Source organism: Diabrotica virgifera, chromosome 4, assembly GCF_917563875.1.
Source record: "Diabrotica virgifera virgifera chromosome 4, PGI_DIABVI_V3a".
NCBI lineage: Eukaryota > Metazoa > Arthropoda > Insecta > Coleoptera > Chrysomelidae > Diabrotica > Diabrotica virgifera.
This window is the reverse complement of record NC_065446.1, coordinates 63821298-63848898: the sequence shown is the minus strand read 5'-3', so window position 1 is coordinate 63848898 and position 27601 is coordinate 63821298. Positions and strand designations below refer to the sequence as shown.

The following is a 27601-nucleotide window of genomic DNA, read 5'->3' as shown; positions in this document are numbered from 1 at the left end:
TTTAAGTTCTGCTAGAATTGAGTTATTTGTGCGATGTGCGGTCCATGGTAGACCACATTCTACGGTAGACCCACATTTCAAATGCAATTACAGTCGAACCCGCTTATTGGAATAGCCTTTGTGACAATCAAAAGTATTCCTTTAACCGGGATATTCTAATAACCGATCATTGGTCGCTAATAAAAACGTTTCGGGACCTCAAATTTTTATTCCTTAAACCGGGATATTCCTTTAAGCGGTATTCTAATAGGCGGGTTCTACTGTATACGCTTCGAATCGGCTTTTTTGATTGCGTAAGTTTCTGAAGCGTAGGTGGCGATAGGAAAAAACAATACTCGAGCAAGGCGTAACTTTGTGTTTTTTGTAAATGTCAGTGTTCTTCCATATTTTTGTGGCTGTAGCCGATCTTGCCATTGTGATGCGTCGACGGATCTCGTCTTCGCATCCTCAACTGTTAGTAATAACGCAGCCTAAGTATTAGATTGTTTGACCAATTCGTAACCTGCCATGTTTCTTACCTCTGCTTGATTGTTTCTGATTTTAATGATGATCATTACTTTGATTCTCTATATTTATTTTCAAATCATATTCCTTGCTGACCGGGCTTAGGCTATTCATACTTTGTTCCAGTTCTTTTGGTGAAGACGCTAATATAACAGTTTGGGCAATTGGACAAGTAAGACAGATAAAAAAAATCAGCTGCCAATATAATAAATGATGCCATAATATATATTATGCTTCAGTTTGAGAAAAACCTACAAACTGCTAGTCAAAAAATAGCCCTAATATTTGATAGTAGAAATTCTTCGAGTATTCGAACATTAAAACAAAAAAAATGCATCCTTATAAATCGATATAACTCAGGAACTCAAGGAAGATAACTTTGATAAGAGAACATATTTTTGTGAATAAATGATGGCAATGTGAGATAACAGATAAGAATAAATAATAATCAGTACCGTGTCGTCTTCGCATCTCAGATTATTAACATTAATTCCGTTGATTTGAATGCCTACCTCTTCATTTAAGGCTTGTTAAGATTATAATATATTACAATAAAGAATAAATGGAACAATAGTGTTAATATAATAAGAAAAATGATAACTGACACCGGACCTGCAAATATTGCATATTTCCCTATTTATATAGGTATTATAGGAGTCTATGAAATTCATCAACTGATTGGAATTTTCAAGATCGCTTTTGAAAATGTGTTAGACAAGACCTTGAGTGACTCCATACGGTAGTTACCTTTACCATGTTTACGAGATTTGAGATAACGGGTCTGATCGGCCCCGCCCAAGTAGTTGGCAATGGTGATATCAATAAAATTATAAAGGTGCTTTATTCGAAAATCTAGATCCTAAAATTTAAATGCCAAGGATTTTGGGTATTCATTAAACTAACCCAGACAACATTGATAAATTCGTTAATAATAAAAAAATATAATTATTGTTTAAAGTTAATTAATTTCCTGATTAATATATCCTGAGTATATTAAATTTCTAGAAATCATCCACTCGGAAGATGTATTTTTTTCAAAGCCAACTGAGATTTTTTTATTTATAAACACATCTAAGGTACTTATCTACATATTAGAAAAAGCAATTTGAAAATATGTAGTATTCAATAATGTGATCTAAAATTTAAAAAAATTAAAAACTGTTGCATTCAGAGGGTATATTTTTTTTTATTGAGAAATTCGCATCAACCCGAAGGTTATTAGCGAGGAGCAGATTTACAATATTAAATATTATATATTTACAAAATTAATAGCTTTTAAATAGTTTAACATATTTGTGAACGAACAATTTGCACCAAGTGCTTTCTCTAAGTTTGTTGGAATACCGTAAATTCTTCTTGCTGTGGAGAAAACTGGACAGTCTACAATTATATGTTTTACCGAGAGTTTAACGTTACACTGATCACATTTCGGTTCAGGTTCTTTTGTTATTAAGAACTTGTGTGTGGCACTGGTATGACCTAACCTAAGGCGGGTTATTGTCACTTGATCCCTTCTTTTGGTGGGGAAACATGTCCATGGTTTAATGTTCGGTTTAATATTCCAAAGATTGGACACTGAAAATTGCCACCGGTTTTGCCACTCACTTAGGATACGCGATTTGATAACACTTGAAACATCACTAGTTGTCACATATTGCACGATAGTAGAGTCAGCTGAGTTGACGGCTTCACGCGCACACTTATCTGCTTCTTCATTGCCTCTTATACCAATATGTGACGGGATCCAGATGAAGATTACCTCCTTAATACGATTTTGTATCTCGATCAGATTTTGTTTTATTTTTCCCAGAATGTAATTCTCTGGGTATATTTTTCCTATGGATTGTAGTGAGCTTAGTGAATCAGTCAAAATGATGTATATGTCAGTGCCCCGTATATGGCATATAATTCTGCATTAAAAGTACTGCAGTGTATTGGCAACTTATATTTTTGGCACATATTCGAGGATATAACTGCTGCTCCCACGCCATCTGTTGATTTTGAAGCATCTGTATATATTTGAGAGAAGTTTGTATACTTTGATAATAAGTTTTGCAGATTTTGATGTATTATACTATGGTTAGTAGTATGTTTGTCCAATGAAGTTAAGGTGGTAATTATTTTTGGTACTCCCAAAATCCATGGCGTAGCAGGTTCAAAACTAACAGGATAGCAAGGAGGTAAGGTGGTGTTAAGAGATGAGAGATCCATTTTGATTCGGTGGTAGAAAGGTTTGTGTAGACGTGGTTTATTGGAGAAAAATGTTGATAATCGGTTAAGGTGGTCATATTTGAAGGTGTGGTTATTAGGATTTGCATTTGATTTAATTGCATAGGTTAACTTTAAGTACATTCTTCTGTAATACAGTGATGATTCAGCTGCTTCACAATACAGGCTTTCTATTGGTGTGGTTCTGAAAGCTCCCAAGACAATGCGGAGTGCAGTATTGTGGATTGAATCTAAAATTTTAAGAGAAGACTCAGTAGCCGATGAATATGCTATCGCGCCATAGTCTAATTTAGATCTGATTAGAGTTCTGTAGAGAGAGAGCATAGTTTGTCTATCTGCTCCCCAGTCTTTTTTTGACAATGATTTAATGATATTAAGTCTTCCTTGGCATTCGATTGCCAGTTTCTTAATATGTTCTTTCCAATTTAGATGTTGGTCGAATATCATTCCTAAAAATTTTACAGTATTTTTCCGAACTAACGAATTGTTATATAGTGAGAGTGAAGGGTGATTAGGGCAGCTTTTCTTTGAGAATAATATAAATTGTGTTTTTTCTGTAGAAAATTGAAACCCACAACTTTGCGACCATTTCTCTAGTTGATGTAAGAACGTTTGTAGCATATTCGTGATGTTTTCCATATTTTGACTTCTCGCATAGATAACAAGGTCGTCTGCGTATAAGAGACCTTTCAGTGGTAAGTTCATATTGGTTAGGACATCATTTATTGCTACTAAAAAAAGTGTAGGGCTTAACACTGATCCTTGTGGAATACCATTCTCTAGTTTTGTTTTTGGTGATAGCATACCATTAGTTTTAAGTTGGAATGATCTATTGGTAAGGAAATTGTTAATGAACGCTAGGCAGTGTCCCCTGATATTTAAATTATGTAGTTTCTTGACTATTAGGTGTTTCCAAGTGACATCATAGGCTCCCCTGATGTCAAAAAATATAGCGACGCATTTTTGATTGGCAGCAAAAGCTTCAAGTATGTCATTTTCTAATGCTAAAATATTGTCTATTGTTGATCGATTTCTACGAAAACCACTTTGATTTGGAATGATTAGGTTTCGATTCTCAAGAGTCCATAAAAGCCTTTTATTTACAATTTTTTCCATTAATTTACCCATAGCACATGTCAAAGATATTGGTCTATATGAATTTGGATTACTTTTTGGATTGTTTGGTTTTAAAATTGGTATAATAATAGATTCTGACCATTTTGGTGGAAATTTATGTTGAGTCCAGATTAAATTAAATAACCTTAGTAAGTACTGGTGAGCGTTTGAAGGTAAATTTTTTATAAATTTTACCGGAATATCATCAGGTCCCGCTGCCGAATCTTTAAATGAGTTAAGGGCTTCGTTGTATTCTTCCATTAAAAAAGGAGAGTTTATAGGACTTTTATCTATCTCATCGAAGTTAATTAGATTACGTTCTTCATGTTGCTTAAGTGTAATAAAGCTCTGGTTATACTGGGTATTACTAGATCTGTGTTTATAAGTGTTAGCCATTTCTTCTGCGATTTCGTTGTCGGAGGTAATAACCTTATCTTTAATATTTAGTGAGTTGATTTTTAAATTTAAACTTTTTCCCGATATTCGTTTTATCTTCTTCCATATGTCACTCATAGGAGTAGAGCTGTTTATTTTAGAAACATAATCAATCCAGGATTGACGTTTAGCTGTCTTTATTGTCAATCTAGTTATGGCTCGAGTTCTCTTATATTCTAGTTGGTTTTGAAGTGATTTATTTCTTTTATATTTATTAAAGGCAGTTTTACTTTCTCTAATGACCTTTTTACAAGACTCGTTCCACCATGGAACTGGTGTTGAATGTTTCGTTGGAGCTGTTTTACCGATTGAGTTTTCAGCTGCCTTAATAATTATTTGGGTCAAATTGTCTAGACATTCTTCGACATTAATTATTGTTGTCGAGCACTTGTTTATATATGATTCTATCTGTTGGGCGAAATGCTTCCAATCGGCTTTATCTATTTTCCATTTGGGAGAGAAATGGGTTGTGCGTTTATGTTGATTGTTTTCTATAATTAATGGATAATGGTCACTGTTGTATGTGTACTGCATTGGATACCAAGACAAATGTGGGTAAAGATCACTGTCACATATTGTTAGATCAAGTGGTGTAGCTTCTCCAGTTCTTATATTAAATCTAGTCGGGCTTCCGTCATTTAAGAGAGACAAATTAAGATGATCTATAATTTCTTCAATGGCGGTACCCCGTTGATCTTTATATGCTGATCCCCAGATGTGATTATATGCGTTTAGGTCACCCAAAATGATTCGAGGAGTAGGAATTTGTTTAAAAAGATCCTCTAGTTCGTTTCTGGAAATTACTGCTCCAGGAGGTAGATATATGTTGCAAATGTTTATATTAGTTTTCCCAATAACGGTGACAGCAATGGCCTCTAAGTTAGTATTTAGAGGTATTCTTATCGAGTCATATGAATTATTAATTAAAATTGATACACCGCCACTAGCAATGTTCTGGTTAAGTCTTATTTGATTATGACAAACATAGTTTCTTAAGGTTATATTTTGATTTGGTTTAAAATTGGTCTCTTGTAAACATACAAAAGCTGGATTTTGTTCTGAAAGAATGATCTGTAGCATAGGTAAATTATTGAAATAGCCATTTATATTCCACTGTATTAATTTATTAAACTCCATTTTAATTTATTAAATTTATTTATTGATTTGTTTGTGAGGAGTCACTTTCTGTATCGGATACTAGGTCCTGTGGGATTTGCATCTGTAAGTGTTTTAGAAGAATTTTCCTTAATTTGGTATTTCGAGTCTTTGTAGATCTGTCTTGAGTATAGGGATATATTTTGTTTAACATATCGATGAGAGCTGTAAAGTTATCTGTATAATTTTCAACGGTAATAAGTGGATCGGGTGAACTCTTTATGTTTTCGAATAGGTCTATTATCTGAACATAGCTTAGAACAAATGGTGGCGACTGCTGGTTTATGAATGCTTCTAGAGATTTTCCTTTATTTTGTTTTTTCTTTTTCTTGGGATTAAGTGCTATTTCTGCAGGATTGGTAAACATCGGTTTATCAGTGGTATCATTAGGGAGCGGGGGAGGACTTAAGGTATCGTCAATCGTTCTTTTTGAACTATTTCGTGAAGACTCAATATTCATATGTAAGGTAGTTGATTCGCTCTCAGTTTCTTTGGGGTTCAGTTGATTGTTTGTAGTTGGGGTAGCTGATTGAATTGAAACAGATGCTAATGTGATGGTTGATATTTCTGGAGGATTTAATATTGGGTTTTTTTCTACTGTGGTTGGAGCAATAGGATTTGGTTTTGGATTGATAGGTTCTGGTATGCTGGTTGGTATTTCTGGAGGAGTGAATGTTGGGATGTTTTCTACTGATGTCGAAGCGATAGGATTTGAGTTTGGATTGATAGGGTTTTTGCAGTTAGTTGCCGTATGACCATTTTGTTTACAGTTGTAACATGTCAAGTTGCCACTCGATAAGAATATTCTGTATGAAGTATTATCGTAGTTGATTAAAAACGATTCTGGAATTGTGAGGTCTGTTGGGCTGATAAAGATTTGCCTTCTGAAGCTCATTATATGACTAAATTCAGGTAACGGTACACCAATTTTTAAAAAGGACATTGTAGATTGAATAACAAGTCCCATGGACTCGAGTTCTTTAATTAATACATCATGAGGAATTGATGGACAAACATTAGAGAGAATAATTCTTTCGGAAGGAGTTATATACCTTCGAGCTTGTATAATCTGATTGTTAACCACAATGTTGCCGTTATTTTCAGTCATGAATTTTTCTACGATATTTTCAGATGATAAATACAAACATATTCTATTGTTTGATAATCTAGAGCAGAATAGTATATTTTTTGGATGGATGATTTTTCCCAGCGGGAGGAGGTAATCTTGTATTTTCGCATCTTCAATGGAATTAAAAATGATTGCCTGGCGCTTAGAGGGATGTTTTTGTTGAATAAGGGCGGTAGAGTAACTTCTTGGTGTAGAATTATCCATTTGAGAATTTCCTGGTAAATTTATTTCATCGCTTTGTGACATCTTGATCGATTTTTAAACATTTCTAAGTACGGACCTGTCCCCGGCTGGGAAAAAAGCCGAGTGGACACACAGGTCGATGGTAATTAAATGTTTTTGTTTAACGTCAAGCAGATTTCGATATAAAAATTTACAATAATGTTAAATACTAATTAGATGTTTTCTGTGGAAATTACAGTAAAACTGTACTTACAAATTTGGAAAGTTGAGATTCAATTGATCACTAATAACTTTACCAAGTTTGGTTAAATTTTGAAAACTTATTCTCACTTAATTTGAACTATTTTGTAGAGCCAAAATAAACACACCGTTCCGACATACAGTCAGGATCGGCCTCCAGAGGGTATATTATAGATGCAGTTTTTTAATCTCTCTTGTGTGTCGTTACGTTTGGTTTTGAACAGGATAGATCTCAGTGCATTGGTTATTTTGAATGTTGTGATGTTATACTTACTTCCTATCCTTTTTATTTTCCCCATAAACGCTTTCCTATGATATTTTTATCATCATTAAATTCCTTTTTGTGAGTTTTTCTGTATTGCTTGTGATGCTTTGGTGCTTCTTTTGTTAACGGGTTTTTTTTCTTCCTGGAATGAATTTTCATTATATATAAGCTATTTAGGGTTCTATCTTATAATGATTTGATAATTTCCTTTTGGATTTTACATTGTTGTTCTGAATCATAAATTTGGTTGATTCTTTCTTGTTGTTGATGTTCATCAGGAACTTATTCAATGCTACTGGTGTGTGAGGCCAAATAGAGAACGCATCATCTACATATTCCGACCAAACTGTTGTTTGTTTGTTTTGTTTTTGTACAATATTTTGTTCGAAATCCTTCATGAATATATTTATCTGTTAATAATATAGATAAGGATGAAACCATGCTAATCATCTCTGAGAGAACTGATATATTCAATTTGGATTTTGTTACTATATCATCCTTCTTTAATTTAACTCTTCTTATAACTTTTTAGTTTTCTCCAATTGAACGGTATAAATGCTGGTGATATCGAAACTGACTAGCATATCGTTGGAATTGTAACCTGTATCTGTTAAATTTGGCAAGAAATAGTGTGGGTTTTAATAAATGTTGTGTTGTGTGCTAAAGGCTGTATTAGGTCTAAGACGAACTTTGAGAGTTTGTTGCAAGGAGAACCTATGTTTCTGCAAATTAGTTTGAGGGTTACATTTTCTTTGTGAATTTGTGGGATTCCAGATTCCATATAGGTGTGGTGTCCTGGTGTAGTTTGGTGTTAATGTTCTTCTTTAGTATTCTGTCAAGTATTCCTTAAATTTGAGCAGTGTTTTATTATATATTCTGATTTTCTGTGATTTAAATGGTTCAGAAAATAGTTCAGAAGTGGTCCCTAAACGTGAGTTATACATTATGTAGGTATTCATTTCGGATGTTTTATTTAGTCTTCACAATATTAAGTACATTAAGGAAAATCTCCTTGTTGAAATATAAAAATATTACTATAAAATCATGAGCAAGGTAAATATTAATAAACGTAAAATATAAATGAATTAAAATCTTATTCATTGTATTGGGCAGACAAATTTTAACATAGATATCAACAAGATTATTACCGAACTAAATAGCTTTCATTTTTTATTTAAATAATTCTGTAATAGTGTACTATTTTGTTACCGGTTTCATTTGAATATCACTTTTTTGTTATAATTCCAATGTCAATTAGCACGATATAGACAGCCAGTAACGTAACCTATAGACAAGAAAGCGAACTGGAAATAAAATTGAAAGTCATTATATTATCCGTCATTTAAAAAGTAGCAGATGGGGACAACTGGAGTTCTTATATTAAGCACAAGAAGAAATTAATAGAGAATATTGGTTGCACATTGTGCAATGCACAATCTTTTAATTTACTATTTTTATTGAAAATAAGCCACAAATTTACTTACATTCCTTATTTCTGTAATTGCTTTGCTCCATTTTAATGCTGGTCTATCCTTCTCCTATTCCATGGAACATAGCTTAAGGCCTGATTTGGAACTCGTTCGTCTTTAATTGGCATTACATGCCCCTACCATACAAGTTGTTTGGTTTTTATTGTATCTACGGTATTGTAAATCTTTCCTGTCTTCATCTTATTTCTTCATTGGCATGTGATCTAGTCTGGATATCTGACATTCTCTTCTTAGCTAGTCCATTTTTTCCAGTTCCAGTTTTTTTTTCTCTTATGATTAAAGATGATGAAAAGAATGATTATGATCTAGAAGGTGAAGTGCGTATGTAAAAGTGTCTGTTTTTCAGTTGTTGAAAGCCCTTTTGCGTTCTGCTATCCGTTTGTCAAAGGTTCTGCCTGTTTGACCGATGTAAGTTTACGGACAGTCACCACAAGTTAGTTTGTAGACACCACTCTGTAGTTGTTTTCTCTTTCGGCTCTTATTGATCTTAATATACACTAAGCATCAAAATTAACGCACCACCTTAAAAATGGGACATTTTTTATGTCTCGTATTTCCTAAATCTGTTGTCCGATTTTAGTGATTTTTTTAGTATATTATGGCTTTATTCTTCAAAAATATCGATGTAATAATATTATTGCTAAACAGGTAAGTGTCATTCTATACCGGGTGTAACAATGATAGTGTGTGTTTTCCTCAAAGTTTGGAACACCCTGTGGAATATTCTAGCCTATATAAAATATTGAAATTAAAACTAAACTGTAGCCTTAGGCTTTCTTAACATTTTACTTTTTGATTCATTCGCTTATGTTGGATAATAAAAAGGTTAGGTACTTTAACAACTAGCAATGTTATTCATCAATACAGGGTGTTTCAAAATAAGTGCGACAAACTTTAAGGGGTAATTGAAGGGGTAATTCTGCATGAAAAAATAATGACCGTTTGCTCTATAAACATATGTCCGCAAATGCTTTGTTTCCGAGATACGGGATGTTGATTTTTTTCTTACAAATTGATGATTTAATTATTGCTCTAAAACTGGTTAAGATATGCAATGGGTAGGTTTTAAGAGGTAGTCATTGCGCATTTTCTTACATACAATTAAGAATTTTATATTCACCATTGGCGTGCATAAGGGTATAAACATTTGATACATCCCGTATGCACGCCAATGGTGAATATAAAATTCTTAGGTGTATGTCAAAGAATGCCCAATAACTACCTCTTATAACCTACCAAATTTCATTTGCATATCTCAACCGGTTTTAGAGCAATAAATAAATTGTCAGTTTGTAAGAAAAAGTTCAACATCCCGTATCTCGGAAAGGAAGCATTTGTGGACATATGTTTATAAAGCAAACGGTCATTATTTTTTCATGCAGAATTATCCCTTAAAGTTTGTCGCACTTATTTAGAAACACCCTCTATTGATGAATAACATGGCTAGTTGTTAAAGTACCTAAGTTTTTTATTTTCCCAATAAGCGAATGAATCAAAAAGCAAAATGTTAAGAAAGCCTAAGGCTACAGTTGAGTTTTAATTTCAATATTTTATATACGCTAGAATATTCCACAGGGTGTTCCAAACTTGGAGGAAAAAACACACCATCATTTTTATACCCGGTATACAATGACACTTAGCTGTTTAGCAATATTATTATTACACCGGTATTCTTGAAGAGCAAAGCTATACTATACTAAAAAAATAACTAAAATCGGACAACAGGTTTAGGAAATACAAGACATCAAAAATGTCCCATTTTTAAGGTGGTGCGTTCATTTTGATGCTTAGTGTATTTGCTTAAGTTGTTGTTAGTTCTAAAAGCTGGTGTTATTCCTTTCTTTTCTATGTATCTGGCTATTTTTGTTGTTATCTTGCCAGTATATGTGATAGAGCAGAAGGTACTGTGTTCTTTCTGTGGTGGTGGATAGACTAATTTCAGGGCTTTCTTAGGGAGTTTTTGGTTTAAAATTGTATTAATTGTTTGTTCGTTATAGCCAACAATTATATTAGTGTTTACTGTCCAAATTTTATTAATTCAATGGGGATGTTTCCAGATTCGCTAGCTATCTAGTTTCTCATTTCCTTTAAGGTTAATCTTATCTCGTCCACACTGATTGGTTTTACTTCGTCTTCGTCTAGTGTCTATCTTTCTTTTATATTAAAACCAATATATTCGAGTCACTCCTGGTGATTTATATGCAACTTAGAAAGGGTGCGGCGCCTGTCACTCCTTAAACCTGTCAGCTGGGCGATCTTTCCTTTAATAAAAAAAAGAATGTGTGTGTACTTTGTACGCACGTAAGAAGTTATACTTCTATTATTATGTTTTCAACGAAATTAATATACTTTAAACAGTATATTTATATTTTATTTAAATATTAAACTAATTTTAATACTTACTACTTTTCAAAAAATTTTATTAAAACAATACCAAAAATTAAAAAAATAAAAGAATAAAACACACACAAGGGTGCGGCGCCTGTCACTCCTTAAACGGGTCAGCTGGGCGATCTTTCCTTTAATAAAAAAAAGAATGTGTTTAAAAAAATAAAAATTTGCATTAGGAATTGAACCTGCGTCTATAAGGTTGTTAGATTTTGAACTCACCGCACTCAGAACTTAGCTAGCAAGACATTTGAATGCTGTGTGAAGATATAGCAACTAAACGTTTTAAACTTTTTTGACAGTTGCTTATTCTCTTTTTAATTAAATAAGTTTGATTCTTGCGGAATTAAAATATTAAAATACAACAAAATATAGACTAATAAAGCAATTTATTAGATATGAAGATTGGTAGAAATTGTATTGGTAATCAAATTATGTAAATCAAAGCATTACCTACTACAGCTATGTAGGTCCTACTATAGGTATGTAGGTCCTACTATAGGTATATATATTTTCCAAATAGGTATGTAGGTCCTAATTTTTTATTACAATACTGAAACGTTTAAAATTACGTCCCTGATTCTTTTAAAAACCGTTTAAAAAGTCACTACAATTATAAACTTGCTTTTTGTGTCTGTTCTCACAACAATAAACACTAATATACTACATACAGTTTGTTTACCCATAACCATTGACGTATTAATAAAATAACCGACATATTGAACAATTGTCGACAGGTCATTGTAATTACCCAATCAGAGGACGTATAACGTTTAAGCTGCGCCGGGTACCAAGATTTTGATGATTTCGCGCACATATAAATTTACTCCCAACGCGCCTAAAGAAGTATAACTTCAAAAATTATTATTTTTTTTTAGCTAATGCCTCGACAACTAATGGCCATTGGCATGGTAGGTACGGTAAATTTTTGCAGTTAGGTACCTAGTGTTATGTGTAGTGTGTGTGTTGAGTAAGTGTCTTGTTACTTTGCAAAGTCGACGTCATTGTCTTTGGAAAGAGACGCTTATTGTATCCAAACGTCTGCGGTCCCTCCGGTGAGAAAAAAAATTAATAAATCAAAAAATCTGTTATAAAGCCGGTCTCCCCTATAAGATAGTGAGTGGGTGTGGTCCAGTATCCACTTCACTGCGTCCGCTATAAATTGAACTAAATCCTATGACAATAATTATTATATTTTTACTTACGCAAACACTTTAAAAAAAGTGTTATATAAGGTATATTAGCGAAAAATAAATGTATAATATAATAATGAAACATATTAATCTTTCGGTTGTTGCATTCTAATTATTAGACTAAATAGATAGTATATTATATAGTATGATAGAAGTAATTTTACATAATAAGTTATGAACAAAAATATACTATATAACATTTGACTCATACCATCAATTTTTCTTCAAAGCAAAAATTTGTCTTTTCCTTACCATTTTAGTGGAAAAACTACTAATGTAAGTTTTAATCTAATAATGTTTAAAGGCAATGCTTTGCCGGATTCTTTATGTTCTTTCCGAGTTGTTCTATTGGAGCTTTTTCTTTAACAAGAAAGGTGGAGATTAATTATTAATGTTGAATGAATATTGACAACACTTTTTGCCAGTGGAACTTGTGACATAACATTTATTATTAAAATGCCGAGATTGTATACTTCTTCTTAGGCGTTTTACTTTTATATGACACCAAATTCAAACGACACTTGGGTACAAAAAAGTCTTAATTTCTGTAAAGAAAATGAGTTGAGTTGTTTCTGAAACGACCAATTTATTTATTTTATAAAAAATTTCGATATTCGAAATTAATCTAGTTTTTTGTTTCAGTTGGCTGTGCTTACTCTAGTAGTTGCAACGTTTGCTCAAGACTATTATGATGATGAACCTCAGCCTGCGCCTAGACCTAGACCTGCACCTGCTAGAGTTCAACCTAATTACTCAGGACCATCAGCACCCAGACCAACACCAGTTCCAATTCTTAAGCAGATAAATAGGTATAGTTGTTAATATTTTATTTTATAATAATTGATTTGATAATAGTTGAACGACTGATACATTTTGTACACACTTAAATGAATAAAGGAAGTGAAAATTCGTATATTAAAGTGAGTATGTAATGGTATATTGTACAACAAGTGAGAAAATAGACATTTTTCTCAAGAGCGCAGCACGAGCCCAGTGCCCCCAATCAAGCGAGGAACAAATATGTCATGTTCTCATTTGTTGTACACTGTACTTTTTTTATGGATGTGGTTTTGTCAAAAGTTCAACCTGCAAAATTAAATAGCGCTTTTAAGTATATTATATGCATAAATTAAAATACATATACATCTAGGAATTTTTATTTTTAAAATTTATATACTTTATGTATTTAAAATTATAATTAACAGTTATACTTGAACAGTCTTGAGAGGTAATTCCTGGTAAGTTTTGTTTCAACACATTTTGTTTGACAAAAATAATTGTGTTTGTATTGTGCATGTTACCATGGAAACGGTGATCATATGTGTGGAGAACCCGTGAGAAAAAGTATTTCTCACTGCAATGGCCGACTTTTCTCACTCTGTGAGAAATTGTTCGTTTTGAATGTATGTAAGTATGAGAGAAGTTGCACATTATATAGCATCCATAGAAAAAGGTATTTTAGTTTCCTTAGCTAAGAGCTTTCGACAAAATTGTTATCTTCGGAGCTAATGGTCAATGTATAAAAAAGAAGTACCACTACTTAGAGTTGTTGTGTATAAATATAAATAACGTTGGATATTAGATGTTAAAATGCATCACAATATTTAGATTTGATGTTACATCAATTGTCTGCTGTGCAACTTCGGGTGATGAGAAATCAATAAATACATGTAAAAGAGCCACTTCGTAGCAATAAGCCATGCTTTTTTAAAATTCACGGATCACGTTTTCGTCATAGTCCGTTCTTTAACGGTAAAATATTGCAAAACCTCTAAATTTTAAAGAACCGCTTGGATTGACATGAAATTTGGCATATCTACACATAGCTAACAAGTCAAAGAAAAAAAGTGATATTGTGCCGATATGTTCTTTTGCCCCGGGGGTGGTTTTCACCCCTCTTGGGGGTGAAAAAATATTCGTACAAAGTAAGTCCGGAAATGGATAAACTGACTAATTCTAAGAAACTTTTGTTCTATAGAGTTTTTTTCACTAAGTCAATATTTTTCGAATTATTTGCCAGTGAATATGTTAATTTTTTCAACAAAATAACCACGCTTTTAGACGGTTTTTTGCAAATAACTCAAATAGTAAGTATTTTGTCTAAAAAAGGTTCTTAACAAAAATATAACCTGTAATATATTTAAAAAAAAATGGTGTATATATCACGTCTGTATACCTAGTAGAAGCAGAGTGATATGTAGCTAATTAAAAATAGGTTCATATACGTAAAATTTAAATGGAATAGTTTAACGTGAAATAACCAAAAATGAGCACATTTCGGGAAAAAACTTATTACAAATTATTTAAAGTGTTTAAAAAAGCTTCATTTTTGTTTTAAAAAAATTTGTAGCGTCAAAAGTAAACAAGTTACGCTCAAAATAAAGTTAGTCCCTTTTTTTGTAAAAAAAAACCGGGAAAATCACCCCCTAATTAGTATCTCAAATGAACTTAATCGTTACGACTTCACAAGTTTCTTGACTCGCGTATGTATTGTTTATATGATCTGTAAGTTTCATCGGTTCAAGGTACTTATTTTTGAAAGGGCTGTAGTTAAAAGGGGTTGAACGAGTCACTGATCACGAATGTATGCAAATTTAGAAACACCAAATTTTACTCAATTTTTGTCTAACAGAAAAACAAAAAAATACATGATATTCAGAAAAGCAATGCTGACTTTTTTGTTTTTCGAGTTTTTTGGTATCTCTAACAATTTTTAAGTTATTTTGAAAAGAATCATATTTTTCAAAATTAAAATTTTTAAAAATTTCACTTTAAAACCAAATTTTTTCAAAAATAGGCACTTTGAATCGATTAAACTTACAGATCATATAAACACAACATAAGTAAAATAATTTATGGAGTTGTTAATTAGGGGGTGGTCTTCCCGATTTTTTTTGCCAAAACAAAAGGGACCAACTTTATTTTGAGCGTAACTTGCTTAAATTCAAAGATAAAATCTTTTTATAAAAACAGAAATAAAGCTCTTCTTAAACACTTTAAAAAAAGTTTTAATCGATTCTCCCCAAAAAGTGCTTAATTTTTTGGATATTTCACTTCAAAATATTCTATTTGAAATTTGGTGAATATGAATATATTTTTCATTGGCTATAACTCTGGCTTTACGTGGTCCAGACACCTATCGCGTACACCATTTTTTTTTACTTTTTTACAGGCCATATTTTTGCTAAGAACGTTTTTTTCGACAAAGTACTTACTTTTTGAGTTATTTGCGAAAAACCGTCAAAAAATGTAGTTATTTTGTTGAAAAATGAACATATTCACTCGCAAATAACTCGAAAAGTGTTGACTTGGCGAAAAAATTATATAGAACAAAAGTTACTTAAAATTAGTCAGTTTATCAATTTCCGGACTTATTTTGGACTTATATTTTTTCACCCCCAAGAGGGGGTGAAAGTCACCCACAGGGCAAACGCACACATCGGCATAATATCACTTTTTTTCTTTGACATGTAAGCTATGCGTATGCCAAATTTCATGTCAATCCAAGCGGTTCTTTAAAATTTAGAGCAAAAACCGTGAAAGAATGTACTATCAGTTTGAAGTCGAATGGCATGAATTTCAGTACGAATTAATTAATTCAATAAGTTGATATGATTTAATAGAGTGACTTATTCTTTTGATTTAATATATCTCCACAAAAAGAAATCCAGCAGAGTAAGGTCTGGCGACTTAGCTGGACATTATATGCTCCTCTATACTCTATACTTCCAATACATTGATTTGAAAATCTTTCGTTCAAATTATATACAAATGGTCGCATCATAATGGCGAGTAGCGAGTAGTCTTATTAATACCACAAAGCTTCATTTGGGATGTATGGACAGAGACATGTTAACAATAGACCAGGGTAGTTATATGGCACTCAATGCATCGTGGTGTAACGCCAATATCAAGTACGGTGGTCTAGCTGTATTTCTCTGTCGTGCGAGTGCGAGCGTATCTACCAAGAGGTGGGAGTAATGAAACGACACAAACACAGAGGCGGCGGCCATCATATGCTAAAGAGAGAAAGCTAAGCGCCGGTAGAGAGAGATAGATAGACCACCGACCCGAACTGCTCCGCGTTACGGTATTTTTCGGACCTGGCCTAATCTACTTGTTATTATATCTATGTGTATGGACTTCGGTCGTCTAGTGGGATCTGATTTCTATCAAAGATTGGTATATCTTTGTTTTGTCTAACATTGTTGCTTGTTTACGTATTAGATTATTATTCATTTTTACCACTCAGCCACAACGAACTTTATCATTAATTTTAACTTCTTTAGGCACAACGAAGATGGGTCATATACTTATGGATACGAATCAGCAGATGGTACATTTAAAATAGAAACCAAATTACCAACTGGAGATGTTAAAGGAAAATATGGATATATTGACGACACCGGTAAAGTCCGTGTTGTAGAATATGGTGCCACCAAATATGGTTTCGATCCCAGTGGAGAAGGTATATATATTTTTTTTTCTTTGTTTTTAATACTAAAACAGTTTTTTTTTATTTAAACCCTAAAGCGGAACTTTAAAGAAATGGCCACGAAAGACCTAATTAATTAATTAATTAACTTATTTTTTCCTGATTACTAGTAGAAATAAACTTTCTTTCTTTCTTTCTCCCCTTCCTTATACCCTTTCAGGTGTTGGATTTGGGTTTAGTTTAGCTACATATTCACTCATATCTTCCATTCTTTTCTGTCTTGTGCTATTAGTTTCATTTCTTCTAGCGTTTTCTGTTTAATTTTTCCTGCTTCTACTATTTGCTGTATCCATTTTTTTCTCGGTCTGCCTTTTTCTTTTTTGTAATATTCCTTGTTTCGTGAATTTTTCTTGTTAGTCTACTAGGTTTCATTCCCATCAGATGTCCATACCAGTTTAATTGTCTCTTTATTATTTTATTCATTATTGGTTCCTGTTTAGTTATCCCTCTTATTGACTCATTTCTTATTTTAATCCATTTGGTCTTTCCGGCTATAGCTCGTAGATGTTTTATCTCAATTGCATTTATCCTACTATTATGCTTTTTCTGTAAAATCCAATTTTCGCTCGTATACAGTATCGTCGGTGTCACAATAGTATTATATATTTTAATTTTTGTTTCGTGGGACAATTCTTTTTTCCTCAGAACTGTCGCTAGTGCGTAGTACAGTTTGTTTGATTTTTTAGTTCTGTTTGTTATTTCGAGGTCTATTTTCCCATCATTGGTAATTATATTTCTAAGATAATCATATGCGGTAACTATTTTCACTTGAGTATTTTTGCATTTTATATTTACTTCATTTTCTTCCTTTTCGCCGATGACCATTATTTTACTTTTCTCGATGTTTATTTCCATTTTTAATTTCTCTATTTCTTTTGTCCGTATGTTTATAAGTTTTTGCATTTTTGTCACGGAATCTGTTATAAGGACTATGTCATCCGCATACAATAAGGCTTCTATTTTTATTGGCTGTAATCTTTGGTATCCTATTGTTGTTTGTATTTGGTTCGTTCTTTCTCCAGTATTTCTAGTCAATTCATTCATGACTATTATGAATATTAGCGGACTAAGACTGTCTCCTTGTTTGATACTGTCTCTTTCCCAATTGAATTCTTCAGATCTTTCTCCTGCTATCTGTACACGTCCTTTTACTACTCTGTATATACTTTCAATTATTTTTATCAGTGTAATTGGTACTTTCATGTTCTGCAAGCATTTCCATATAATTTTTCTTTCTATAGAGTCGAATGCTGCCCTTAGATCTATAAATGCTAGAATGAGCTTTCCCCCCGAGTCAATACTTATTTCTATTATATTTCTAATGATATAAATGTTATCGTTTGTCTGTCTTTCTGGTCTAAACTCTGCTTGTTCTTCTCCCAGTTCTTTTTCTACCTCTTGTCTTAGCCTCTTCTCTACTATTTTCGTGTATATTTTAAAACATACCGACGATAAACATATTGCTCTATAATTTTCGCAGTTGAAGTGTTCTCCCTTTTTGTATATTGGCATTATAAGGTTACTTTGCCAGTCTTTTGGGATTTGCTGCTTTTCCCATGCCTCTTTGTATATTCGCAACAACCAGTTTATCCCTTGTTCTCCCATGTACTTGACCACTTCCGGGTCTATGTGATCATCCCCTCCAGCTTTACCTATTTTTACGTTTGATACTTCCTGTATTACTTCTTTTCTACTTATTTGCTATATTTATTTGTTCTCTTTATCTTGATATGTTTCATTTCTATCATCTATTGTTTCATTTCTAAATTTGTTTTCATAGTATTCTTTCCATATTTTAGCCATCTGTTCTGGGTTTGTTTGGATTTGGTTTGTTGTATCCCTTACGGCTGTTATTTATTTATGTTTTCCTTTCTTCATATGGCTGATTGTTGTCCAGAAGATTCTATTGTTTGTTACATAGTTTTCCTGTAATTATTTTCCAAACTCTTCCCACGACTTTGTTTTTGCTTGTCTTGTGGTGTTTTTCGCTAATCGTCTCAGCCTTTTGTATTCTTCTTTATCTTCTTCCAGCTCGGTTTCAATGTATTTTTTCCACGCTATTTTCTTTTTCTTCACTGCTGTTTTAACTTCATTGTTCCACCATCTCGTTCTTTTATGGTGTTTGTTATGTTTTCTGATTCCACATATTGCTGTTGCTGTAGACTTTATGACTACTTTGAAGGCGTTCTATCTTTCCTCCAGTGTCCATGCCTCTTTTTGGTTTGTAGAAATAAACTTAAATAGACAAATATCGTTTTTAAACAAAGTGAAATCTAAAAATCGGTGTCGTATTTATTTTATCCAGATTATTAGTTCAAAAATGTATTGCAGGCAATTCTTTATAATAGTCCTGTCGCCAGGGGGGGTACAACGGCCTCCTGTATTCAGATGGACTTACCCAAGTTTTTTTTATGTATTTTGACCCGTAGAACACGAATTTTTTGGGTAACAGTTGATCCGGATGTCGATAAGATTGTTATAAACAAAGAAGTTGAGGAATTACATAACAGCGATTTCTCGCAAAACAAAACATGTTTTTGTATTTTTTGGGCCATTCTAACCAAAAAGTGTTCCTACAAATTTTTTCGTAGGATGCAAAGTTTTCGAGATAAACGCGGTGGAACTTTCAAAAAATCGAAAAATTGCAATTTTTGTACCCGAATAACTTTTGATTAAAAAATAAAATAGAAATTCTGCTTACCGCATTTGAAAGTTCAAGTCAAAGTATATCGGTTTTAGTTATTTGCATTGCTAAAAATTTATTATTTTATTGTTAAACAAAAGTATAAACACCTAGTGCTGGAGTGATGTTTTCAATGATTTCTCATTTAAAATCGAACGAGTAGATAGAGTAGGTACAAGTGCAAGCGAGGCTATTTCTACGTAGCATGCATGTAAACGCATGTATTAGGCACGGGAAACACTATGTGTTTATAGCTTTTTTTAGCAATAAACACATAAATTTTTAGCAATGTATATATTCGAAACCGATAGAATTTGACTTGAACTTTCAAATGCGGTAAGCAGAATTGGTATTTTATTTTTTAATCAAAAGTTATTCGGGTTCAAAAATTGCAATTTTGCGATTTTTTGAAAGTTCAACCGCGTTTATCTCGAAAACTATGCATCCTATGAAAAAACTTGTAGGATCATTTTTTGGTTAGAATGGCCCAAAAAATACAAAAACAGGTTTTGTTTTGCGAGAAATCGCTGTTATGTAATTCCTCAACTTCTTTGTTTATAACAATCTTATCGACATCCGCATCAACTGTTACCCAAAAAATTCGTGTTCTACGGGTCAAAATACATAATAAAAACTTGGGTAAGTCCATCTGAATACAGGAGGCCGTTGTACCCCCCCTGGCGACAGGACTATAATAATTGCTTCATCATGATCATCTTTATTCTCTGATTTATTTTCCAAAATTTTAAGATTTTATAATTTAAAACTGATTGTCAAAATTTAACTAAATGAGGAAAAAGGGAAAACCGACAGATTAATAAAGCGTTTTTAAACATCTTTCAAACGAGAATTTGCACACTAAAATCCATCTATACTATATTCGAAGATACACCTGTTTAAAAATACCCATTTTTCAAGCATCTCACTTTTTGTCATTTGTAAACTGATGGTACTTTTACCTGATAATCTCAAATTTCCTAAAATTGCCTGTAGTGCAGTCACTGAAGGTGGATATGAGCTATTACCTCCGATTTCGTTGAACCTTCATCGATTTTTATGAAAATTGGTGAGTGGTTAGAGGATACCTACCTCAAGGAACAAAGGTGAGATGGTGTTAACTTGCGCTTTTATCCTGGGGGCGGATGCCACCCCTTCTTGGGGGTGAAAATTATTTTATTAAAAATAATCCCATAAACCGATAGAGGGAAAAATTCTAAGCTAAATCTCTTATATCAAGTTTTTAAAATAAATTCATACTTTTTGAGTTATTAAAGACCAAAAATTTTTATTTTTCGTGGAAAAAATGCATGTTTTAAAGCGGTTTTTCATAAATAACTCAAAAACTATATAAGTTTTTACAAAAAAATTTATAATTACCAAAATTAAAGCTAATAAAATGCAAAATAAATTTGTTGTCTGAAAAATCTTTTATTACTAACTTAAAGTGAGTTATAGATAATTGAATGTATATTTTTTTCGGATAGTACTCAAATCTAAGTATTTAAGCTTAGTAACGGGAAAACTATGCATTTTTAACATATACTTACTAAATATTTGTCAAAGCACTCAGAAATATCTATCAAATGAGCTGCCGAAAAAGTTGATACCATTAAAATTTATGCTTCAAAAATGTTTAGAAATTTATGCTCTAAAAATTAAAAAAAAATTTTTTTTTAAGAATAACTTCGTTAATTTGTATGATATCAGGTTTGTCTAATTATCATTTAAAAGGTAATTTTAAGGGCTCTAAAATAGTATTAATTTTAATCGTTTAAATCCCTTAATTTTTTTAACATAAAGGTTAAAGGGCCCCTGTTACATGGCTCTCGCCGTAAAATTAAAGCTTTAAACGTTTCTATCTCGGTTATTCTTTATGTTACAGGAATACTAAAAACAGTAAAACATTTACTAAAGAAAAAACTAAAATTTGGTTCTATATCATTTTGTACGTATATAGAGTATTTCTGGAGTTATTATCAGAAGAAAATGAAAATTACGAAAATTTTAAATATTCTGATTTTTTAAATCATACTTTTTTTTCAAAAATATGCATTCTAAACCAGTTAAAGTTTTTGAGATCATTACTTACGCTAAAGTAAAGAAAGCCTTATAGGGATTACTGTAAATTTTAACTTTTGTGGAAATGGCACATGTTTAATTTTCCACTTTTTCCTAAAAAAATCGAAAGGGTTCACTTATTTTCATCATAACTTGCTAAATTGTGGTGCTATCAAACTATCAACTACTTCTAAAGCTCATTTGATAGGTATTGTTAAGTACGTTGACAAGTGTTTGATAAGTATATGTTATAAAATGCACCGTACTATCAACTACTTCTAAAGCTCATTTGATAGGTATTGTTAAGTACGTTGACAAGTGTTTGATAAGTATATGTTATAAAATGCACCGTTTTCCCGTTATTTAGGCTTGAATACTTTGATTTGAGCATAGGCGTAACCAGGGGGGGGGTTTTGGGGGTTGTAACCCCCCCATTGGGATGTACTTTGAGCTCTATAGGCTTAACACCATAGCTCTCAGAGACCTTCCAGTAGTTGTAACCCCCCCCCCTTTCAAGTAGTTGTAACCCCCCCTTAGGATCATCCTGGTTACGCCTATGGATTTGAGTAGGTACTCACCGAAAAAAATATACATTTAATTGTATATAACGTACTTTGATTTAATATTCAATGGTTTTTGAAGTAAGGTGTATTAAATTTTTTATTATCTTCAATTTTGGTAATTATAACTTTTCTGCAAAAACTTATAGTTTTTGAGTTATTTATGAAAACCACTTTACAACATACATTTTTTTCACGAAAAATTAAAAATTTTTGATCTTTAATAACTCAAAAAGTATTGATTAATGTTAATAATTATATATAAAAAAATTTACTTATAATTTGTCCCTCTATCGATTTCTGAAGTTATTTTTAACAAAAAAAATTTTCACCCCGATAAGGGGTGGTATCCACCCCCAGGATGAAAGCGGCCATGTCACCTTTGTTCCTTGAGGTCTCTTACCAGGTCTCTTACTCAGCAATTTTCATAAAAATAGATGGAGGTTCAACGAAATCGGAGGTGAAAACCTTCAGTTACTGCACTACTGTTCTATGTGTATAAAACAATCTTTACTTATTGGATTTTTTGGCTCAAACCTTTAACTATTTTTTTACCGAACAAAAATTTTGCTTTTTGCTTCATAAGTAAGCCAACATACGTTGTCATTAATGATATCCCTCATCTGTATGATTATTCAGAAATATTAAAACGAATTAATAAAATAGATAACAAAACCTAAATTTAAAGCATTTAAGCAAGTCTTTAGGTGGTTGAGTACCAAAGTTATGATTTTTTTAATTTTGTCTTTAATCTGAAGTGTTTAAAATGTGTATCCGTTATTTAACCCTCCGGAAAATATCTTACGCAGTGACGCATAGTTTGTCGCTTTATATTGCCAGTAGTACTAGCGTTCGCGTATTTGAATAAATTATATACTGTAATATTTTGTATGTAAATATATTGTTTTTCGTCATAGTTTAAAATGATATATTTTAGGCATAACTGTACCACCACCAACACTAGTCGATGAATCTCAAAAAGAAGGTCCACAAGATGCCGACTATTATGAACCACAACCTCAACCACAAATACCAATAAGAAAAGCAGCAATCGCAAGACCAAGACCTCAGCAACAACCTCAGCCACAACAAGCTTTCGAAGACTATTCTCCTCCACAACAGTTTGAACCTGCACCAGCTCCCCCTCGTCCAGGTATTTTTTTGTTTTGAAAATTTTTTGAAAAAAATTTTTAAGAGTTATTTAATGTTATATCATCCAACGAGCATTTAATGATGGTCATTATGAAGCGAGTATGAGGGATACGAAAAGAGCCGCCCAACGGCGAGTTTCGTATAGAGTACAAGCTTCATAATGATAATTAAATGCAAGTTGTATACACGATTTTTTGTGTGATCATTCACAACAAAAAATATATTCAAATTTATTAATTTTGTAACGCAACCAAATTAAGTAGTTTGTCAATTTATTTACATATTGAGAACTGTCAAAGCATATGTATTTGACTTGTCATTGGTCACAGTGCGTGTGCCACCTTCATCGCGAATGCCATATCGCGATTCTATTGGTTAAAAATCTGTATCGTAATGAAAATCTGTATCATAATGAAGTTCATTATGATACAGGTAGTGAAATCATAATTGATATTTTCCCCCATTTTAACTGCCTATAACTTTTAAACGGCTCAAGATAAAAATATTCGGTTTTCGCTGAAATGTTTTATGCTAGTAATGAAATGTTTTATGCTGAAATTTATGCTGAAATGTTTTATGCTGAAATGTTTTATGCTAGCATAAAGTTTTGTCTGAATGGATTGAGTTTTTTACATCGCTTTCAATTACGACAAAAAAAAATTGCGGATTTTTGAAAAAAACTTTGTTGACTTTTGTTTAATGGAACACCCAGTATATTTTTTTGTAAATTGAAAGAACGGTCATGCACCTATCCAGCGATATAAAGTTTTTTAAAATCGGTTGTCAAATGACTGAGTAACTAATTTTTAAAATGAGAGGTGCAACGTGGATATATCATAACTAAAAATAACATAACTACATACTAATATAAGCAATAAAATTGGTATTATGTTATGTGATTTCCACATTGCATCTCTCATTTTAAAAATTAATTGCTCAGTTATTTGACAACCGATTTTAAATAACTTTATATCGCTGGATAGGTAAATGTAGCCCTGTCGCCAGTGGGGGTACAACGGCCTCCTTAATTCAGATGGACTTATCCAAGTTTTTTTATGTATTTTGACCCATAGAACACGAATTTTTTGGGCAACAGTTGATCCGGATCTCGTTAAGATTGTTATAAACAAAGAACTTGAGGAATCACATAACAGCGATTTTTGCAAAACAAAACAATTTTTTGTATTTTTTTGGTCATTCTAATCAAAAAATGTTTGTAATACAAGTTTTTCGTAGGATGCATAGTTTTCGACAGAAACGCGGTTAAACTTTCAAAAAATCGAAAAATTGCAATTTTTGAACCCAAATAACTTTTGATTAAAAAATAAAGTAGCAATTCTGCTTACCGCATTTGAAAGTTCAAGTCAAATTCTATCGGTTTTAATTATTTTCATTGCTAAAAATTAATTTTTTATTGTTAAAAAATTTAAAATCGAACGAGTAGGCGCGCATACAGACAATTTCTACGTAGATTATGTACATTAAAACGCATGCATTGGGCACGGGAAACGCTATGTGTTTATAGCTTTGTTTAACAATAAAAAAAATATTAGCAATACAAATAACCAAAACCGATAGAATTTGACGTGAACTTTCCAATGCAGTAAGCAGAATTGATATTTTATTTTTAATCAAAAGTTATTCGGGTTCAAAAATTGCAATTTTTCGATTTTTATCTCGAAAACTATGCATCCTACTAAAAAACTTGTAAGAACATTTTTTACTTAGAATCACCCAAAACATTCTTAAAAATGTTTTGTTTTGCGAAAAATCGCTGTTATGTAATTCCTCAAGTTGTTTGTTTCTAGGAGGCCGTTGTACCCCTCTGGCCATAGAACTAAAATTTTAAGTAACTCAGCACGCTAAGCCTAGCATCTATCTCATATGATCTCATATCCTCTCTCTCCCCTGGTGTTCTTCATTTAGAAACTTTCTAAAGATTTCATACCATCTCTGCTTTACTTCAATATTGATTCTTAACACTCTTCCATCCGTACTGTTATTATGCCGCACGTGAGTCAAGTCCTTTGATAACTTATCCTTAATGTATGATCTTTTCATTTCCTCTGCTTTCTATCTCTTTATACAAATGTGAACACGATCTGTCCTTAGCAATACATACTGTGCCCTTTGTTTCACTCTGCTACCTTGCATATAATTTATCTTCATTTCTTTTACACCTGTCATACCTTTCTTCTACCAAACCTTCTATTGCGTTTCATCGTTCCACTACCAAGTTTCTTTATCCTTAAGAGGCCATTTACTAAACGTTTTTCTTAGGACCTCCTCTTCCGCTAATACCACAACTTTACTCTTGGCTTCACACCACTCATTACCGTACATTTTTCTTCAAACTCTTCCAGTAGGTCCAGTACTCTATTATGATACATATGAAAGGATATGAAATTATTAAGGGCGCGCTATAAGATCATTTTCTACTCTTTTTTCTGTTCTGTTTTCTTAGTTCTTCACAGCACTTACCAAAATGGTAAAAATACCAAACACACGATACGATAATTAACAGTATGTTGTCGTCCAAAAGTAACAATTTATCTGTAGATTGTAAGTAGAAATAATTACAAACAGCAATCTTTATGAATTAGTTTTCAATCATTAGGGTTTAAAAAAATATCCCCAAACCAAATATAATTAATAATTTATCCATTTTTCAGCTCCAGCACAATCAAATTTCGATTTCGACTTTGGACCAGTAGCTCGCCCATCCCCAGCAAGGTCATTCGCTCCAGCACCAGCCCCCGCACCCCGTCCACGACCTTTGCAAATTCCTGGTGCTCGGCCCTCTCCTATCGATGATGGGTTTGGTCCAGCTCCAGCATCAGTCACTAGAACTCAAGTTCCAAGAGTAACCTACGCTCAACCAGCTCCAATTCCTTCGAGACCAGCACCATCGTATGACATACCCTCTGCCAGGTTCGCTCCTGCCCCTGCCCCTGCACCAAGGCCTGCACCTGTTTATCAACCAAGGCCCGCACCCTCAATTCCAGTCGCAGGAAGGTCAGGAGGAATTTTGGACCAGTTAAGTAAGGACTACGCTTTGCCGTCAGATGGAGCTGCACCCTTACATGATATTAGTTTTGGGTACTATTAAATATAATAGGAATATTATTTAATTTAAATTTGAGATATTATTAAGCACAAGCGTTATATTTAGACTGAGTCTATGTGTTAACATCACAGAACTGAAATTTGTCTTCAGTTTTTTGTAAATTATTGTTTAACTAATATAACTTAAAATAATTATTTGTAAAATTATTACTTTCTGAACTGAACTAGGTTCTGCATACCAGCAATAAGATATATTAATACTTTAATATATACTTAGATATTATGAGTAAGGTAAGTTGACCAAATAAGGCCCACTTAATGTTTGTTAGTTGTTTTTTGATAAATAAAATCACGATATAAATCTGAAAACCACAGTGAAGATAAATCACATATTTAAATTTAATATGAGATTGTTAAATTTTGTCAAATGTTTTATGAGTTGTTACTTTTTAGTCTTTAAAAAATGGTTGCTTCTGGGCCTAATTAGGAACACTATGTTCTTAATAAGGCCCACTTCATGTTCTTAATAAGGCCCACTTTTTAAATGTGACAATTATGCCTGGTTGCACCAACAGATCTTCAGCTCCAGTTTAGCCCAGTTCAGCTTATGTCGCATTGACGTTCCACGTCTTAAGCTTAAGGTCTATTGGTGCAACTATACATTAATCAAATTAAACAAAGGTGACATGTAGGACATTTATTTTGTAAAAAATAATAGATACTTAAAATAATTATTGCAAACAGTCTGGACATATGAAAACTAAGTCTTTATCATCTGCTGAAAGTCCTACACACTCTTCATGAATATATCGTTTGCAGCTGTCACAAAGTCTCATATCCTTAACGACATCCTCACTGCAGACGAAACAATACCAACTATCTTTTCGTTCTTCTTTGTTTTTTGAGGTTTCAAGTGAGCAGTGTTTATTTTTCTCTTCTCCTTTTTTTTAGTTGTTGTTTGACTATTTTTCCGTTTTCCAAGTTTTTCCTTTTCTTGATTGGTTTTTAGGGTCATTTAAACCAGCTTCATCAAACAATGATTTTGTGACTTCCTGTGCTCGATAGTTCAGTGATTTCTTTCTAGCACCTTTGCGTTTTCCAGTTTCCAATTCTGGTGTTATTAACACTGCGTTGAAACTTACTGATATTTCGTTTTCTTCTTCTGAGCTGTCATGTACTGAAAATTCTACTCAGAGCTATCTTGCGTATTTTTCTCCTTTAGAGCTTTTATGTTCTTTTTTCTGTCTGGAGTGGAGCTGC

The 27601-nt window shown here is 32.6% G+C and overlaps 1 protein-coding gene across 1 annotated transcript in view; it reads left to right on the top strand.

Moving 5' to 3' along the window:
* Nucleotides 1-26536, top strand: part of LOC114325833 (uncharacterized) — a 51986-nt gene extending 25450 nt beyond the window's left edge. The window contains exons 2-5 of the mRNA XM_028273962.2: nucleotides 12970-13136; nucleotides 16617-16795; nucleotides 23061-23276; nucleotides 25948-26536. Coding sequence (XP_028129763.2) covers nucleotides 12970-13136; nucleotides 16617-16795; nucleotides 23061-23276; nucleotides 25948-26384 — 999 coding nt within the window. The 3' untranslated portion in view covers nucleotides 26385-26536. The remainder of the gene's footprint in view (nucleotides 1-12969; nucleotides 13137-16616; nucleotides 16796-23060; nucleotides 23277-25947) is intronic.
* The last annotated feature ends 1065 nt before the right edge of the window (nucleotides 26537-27601 follow it).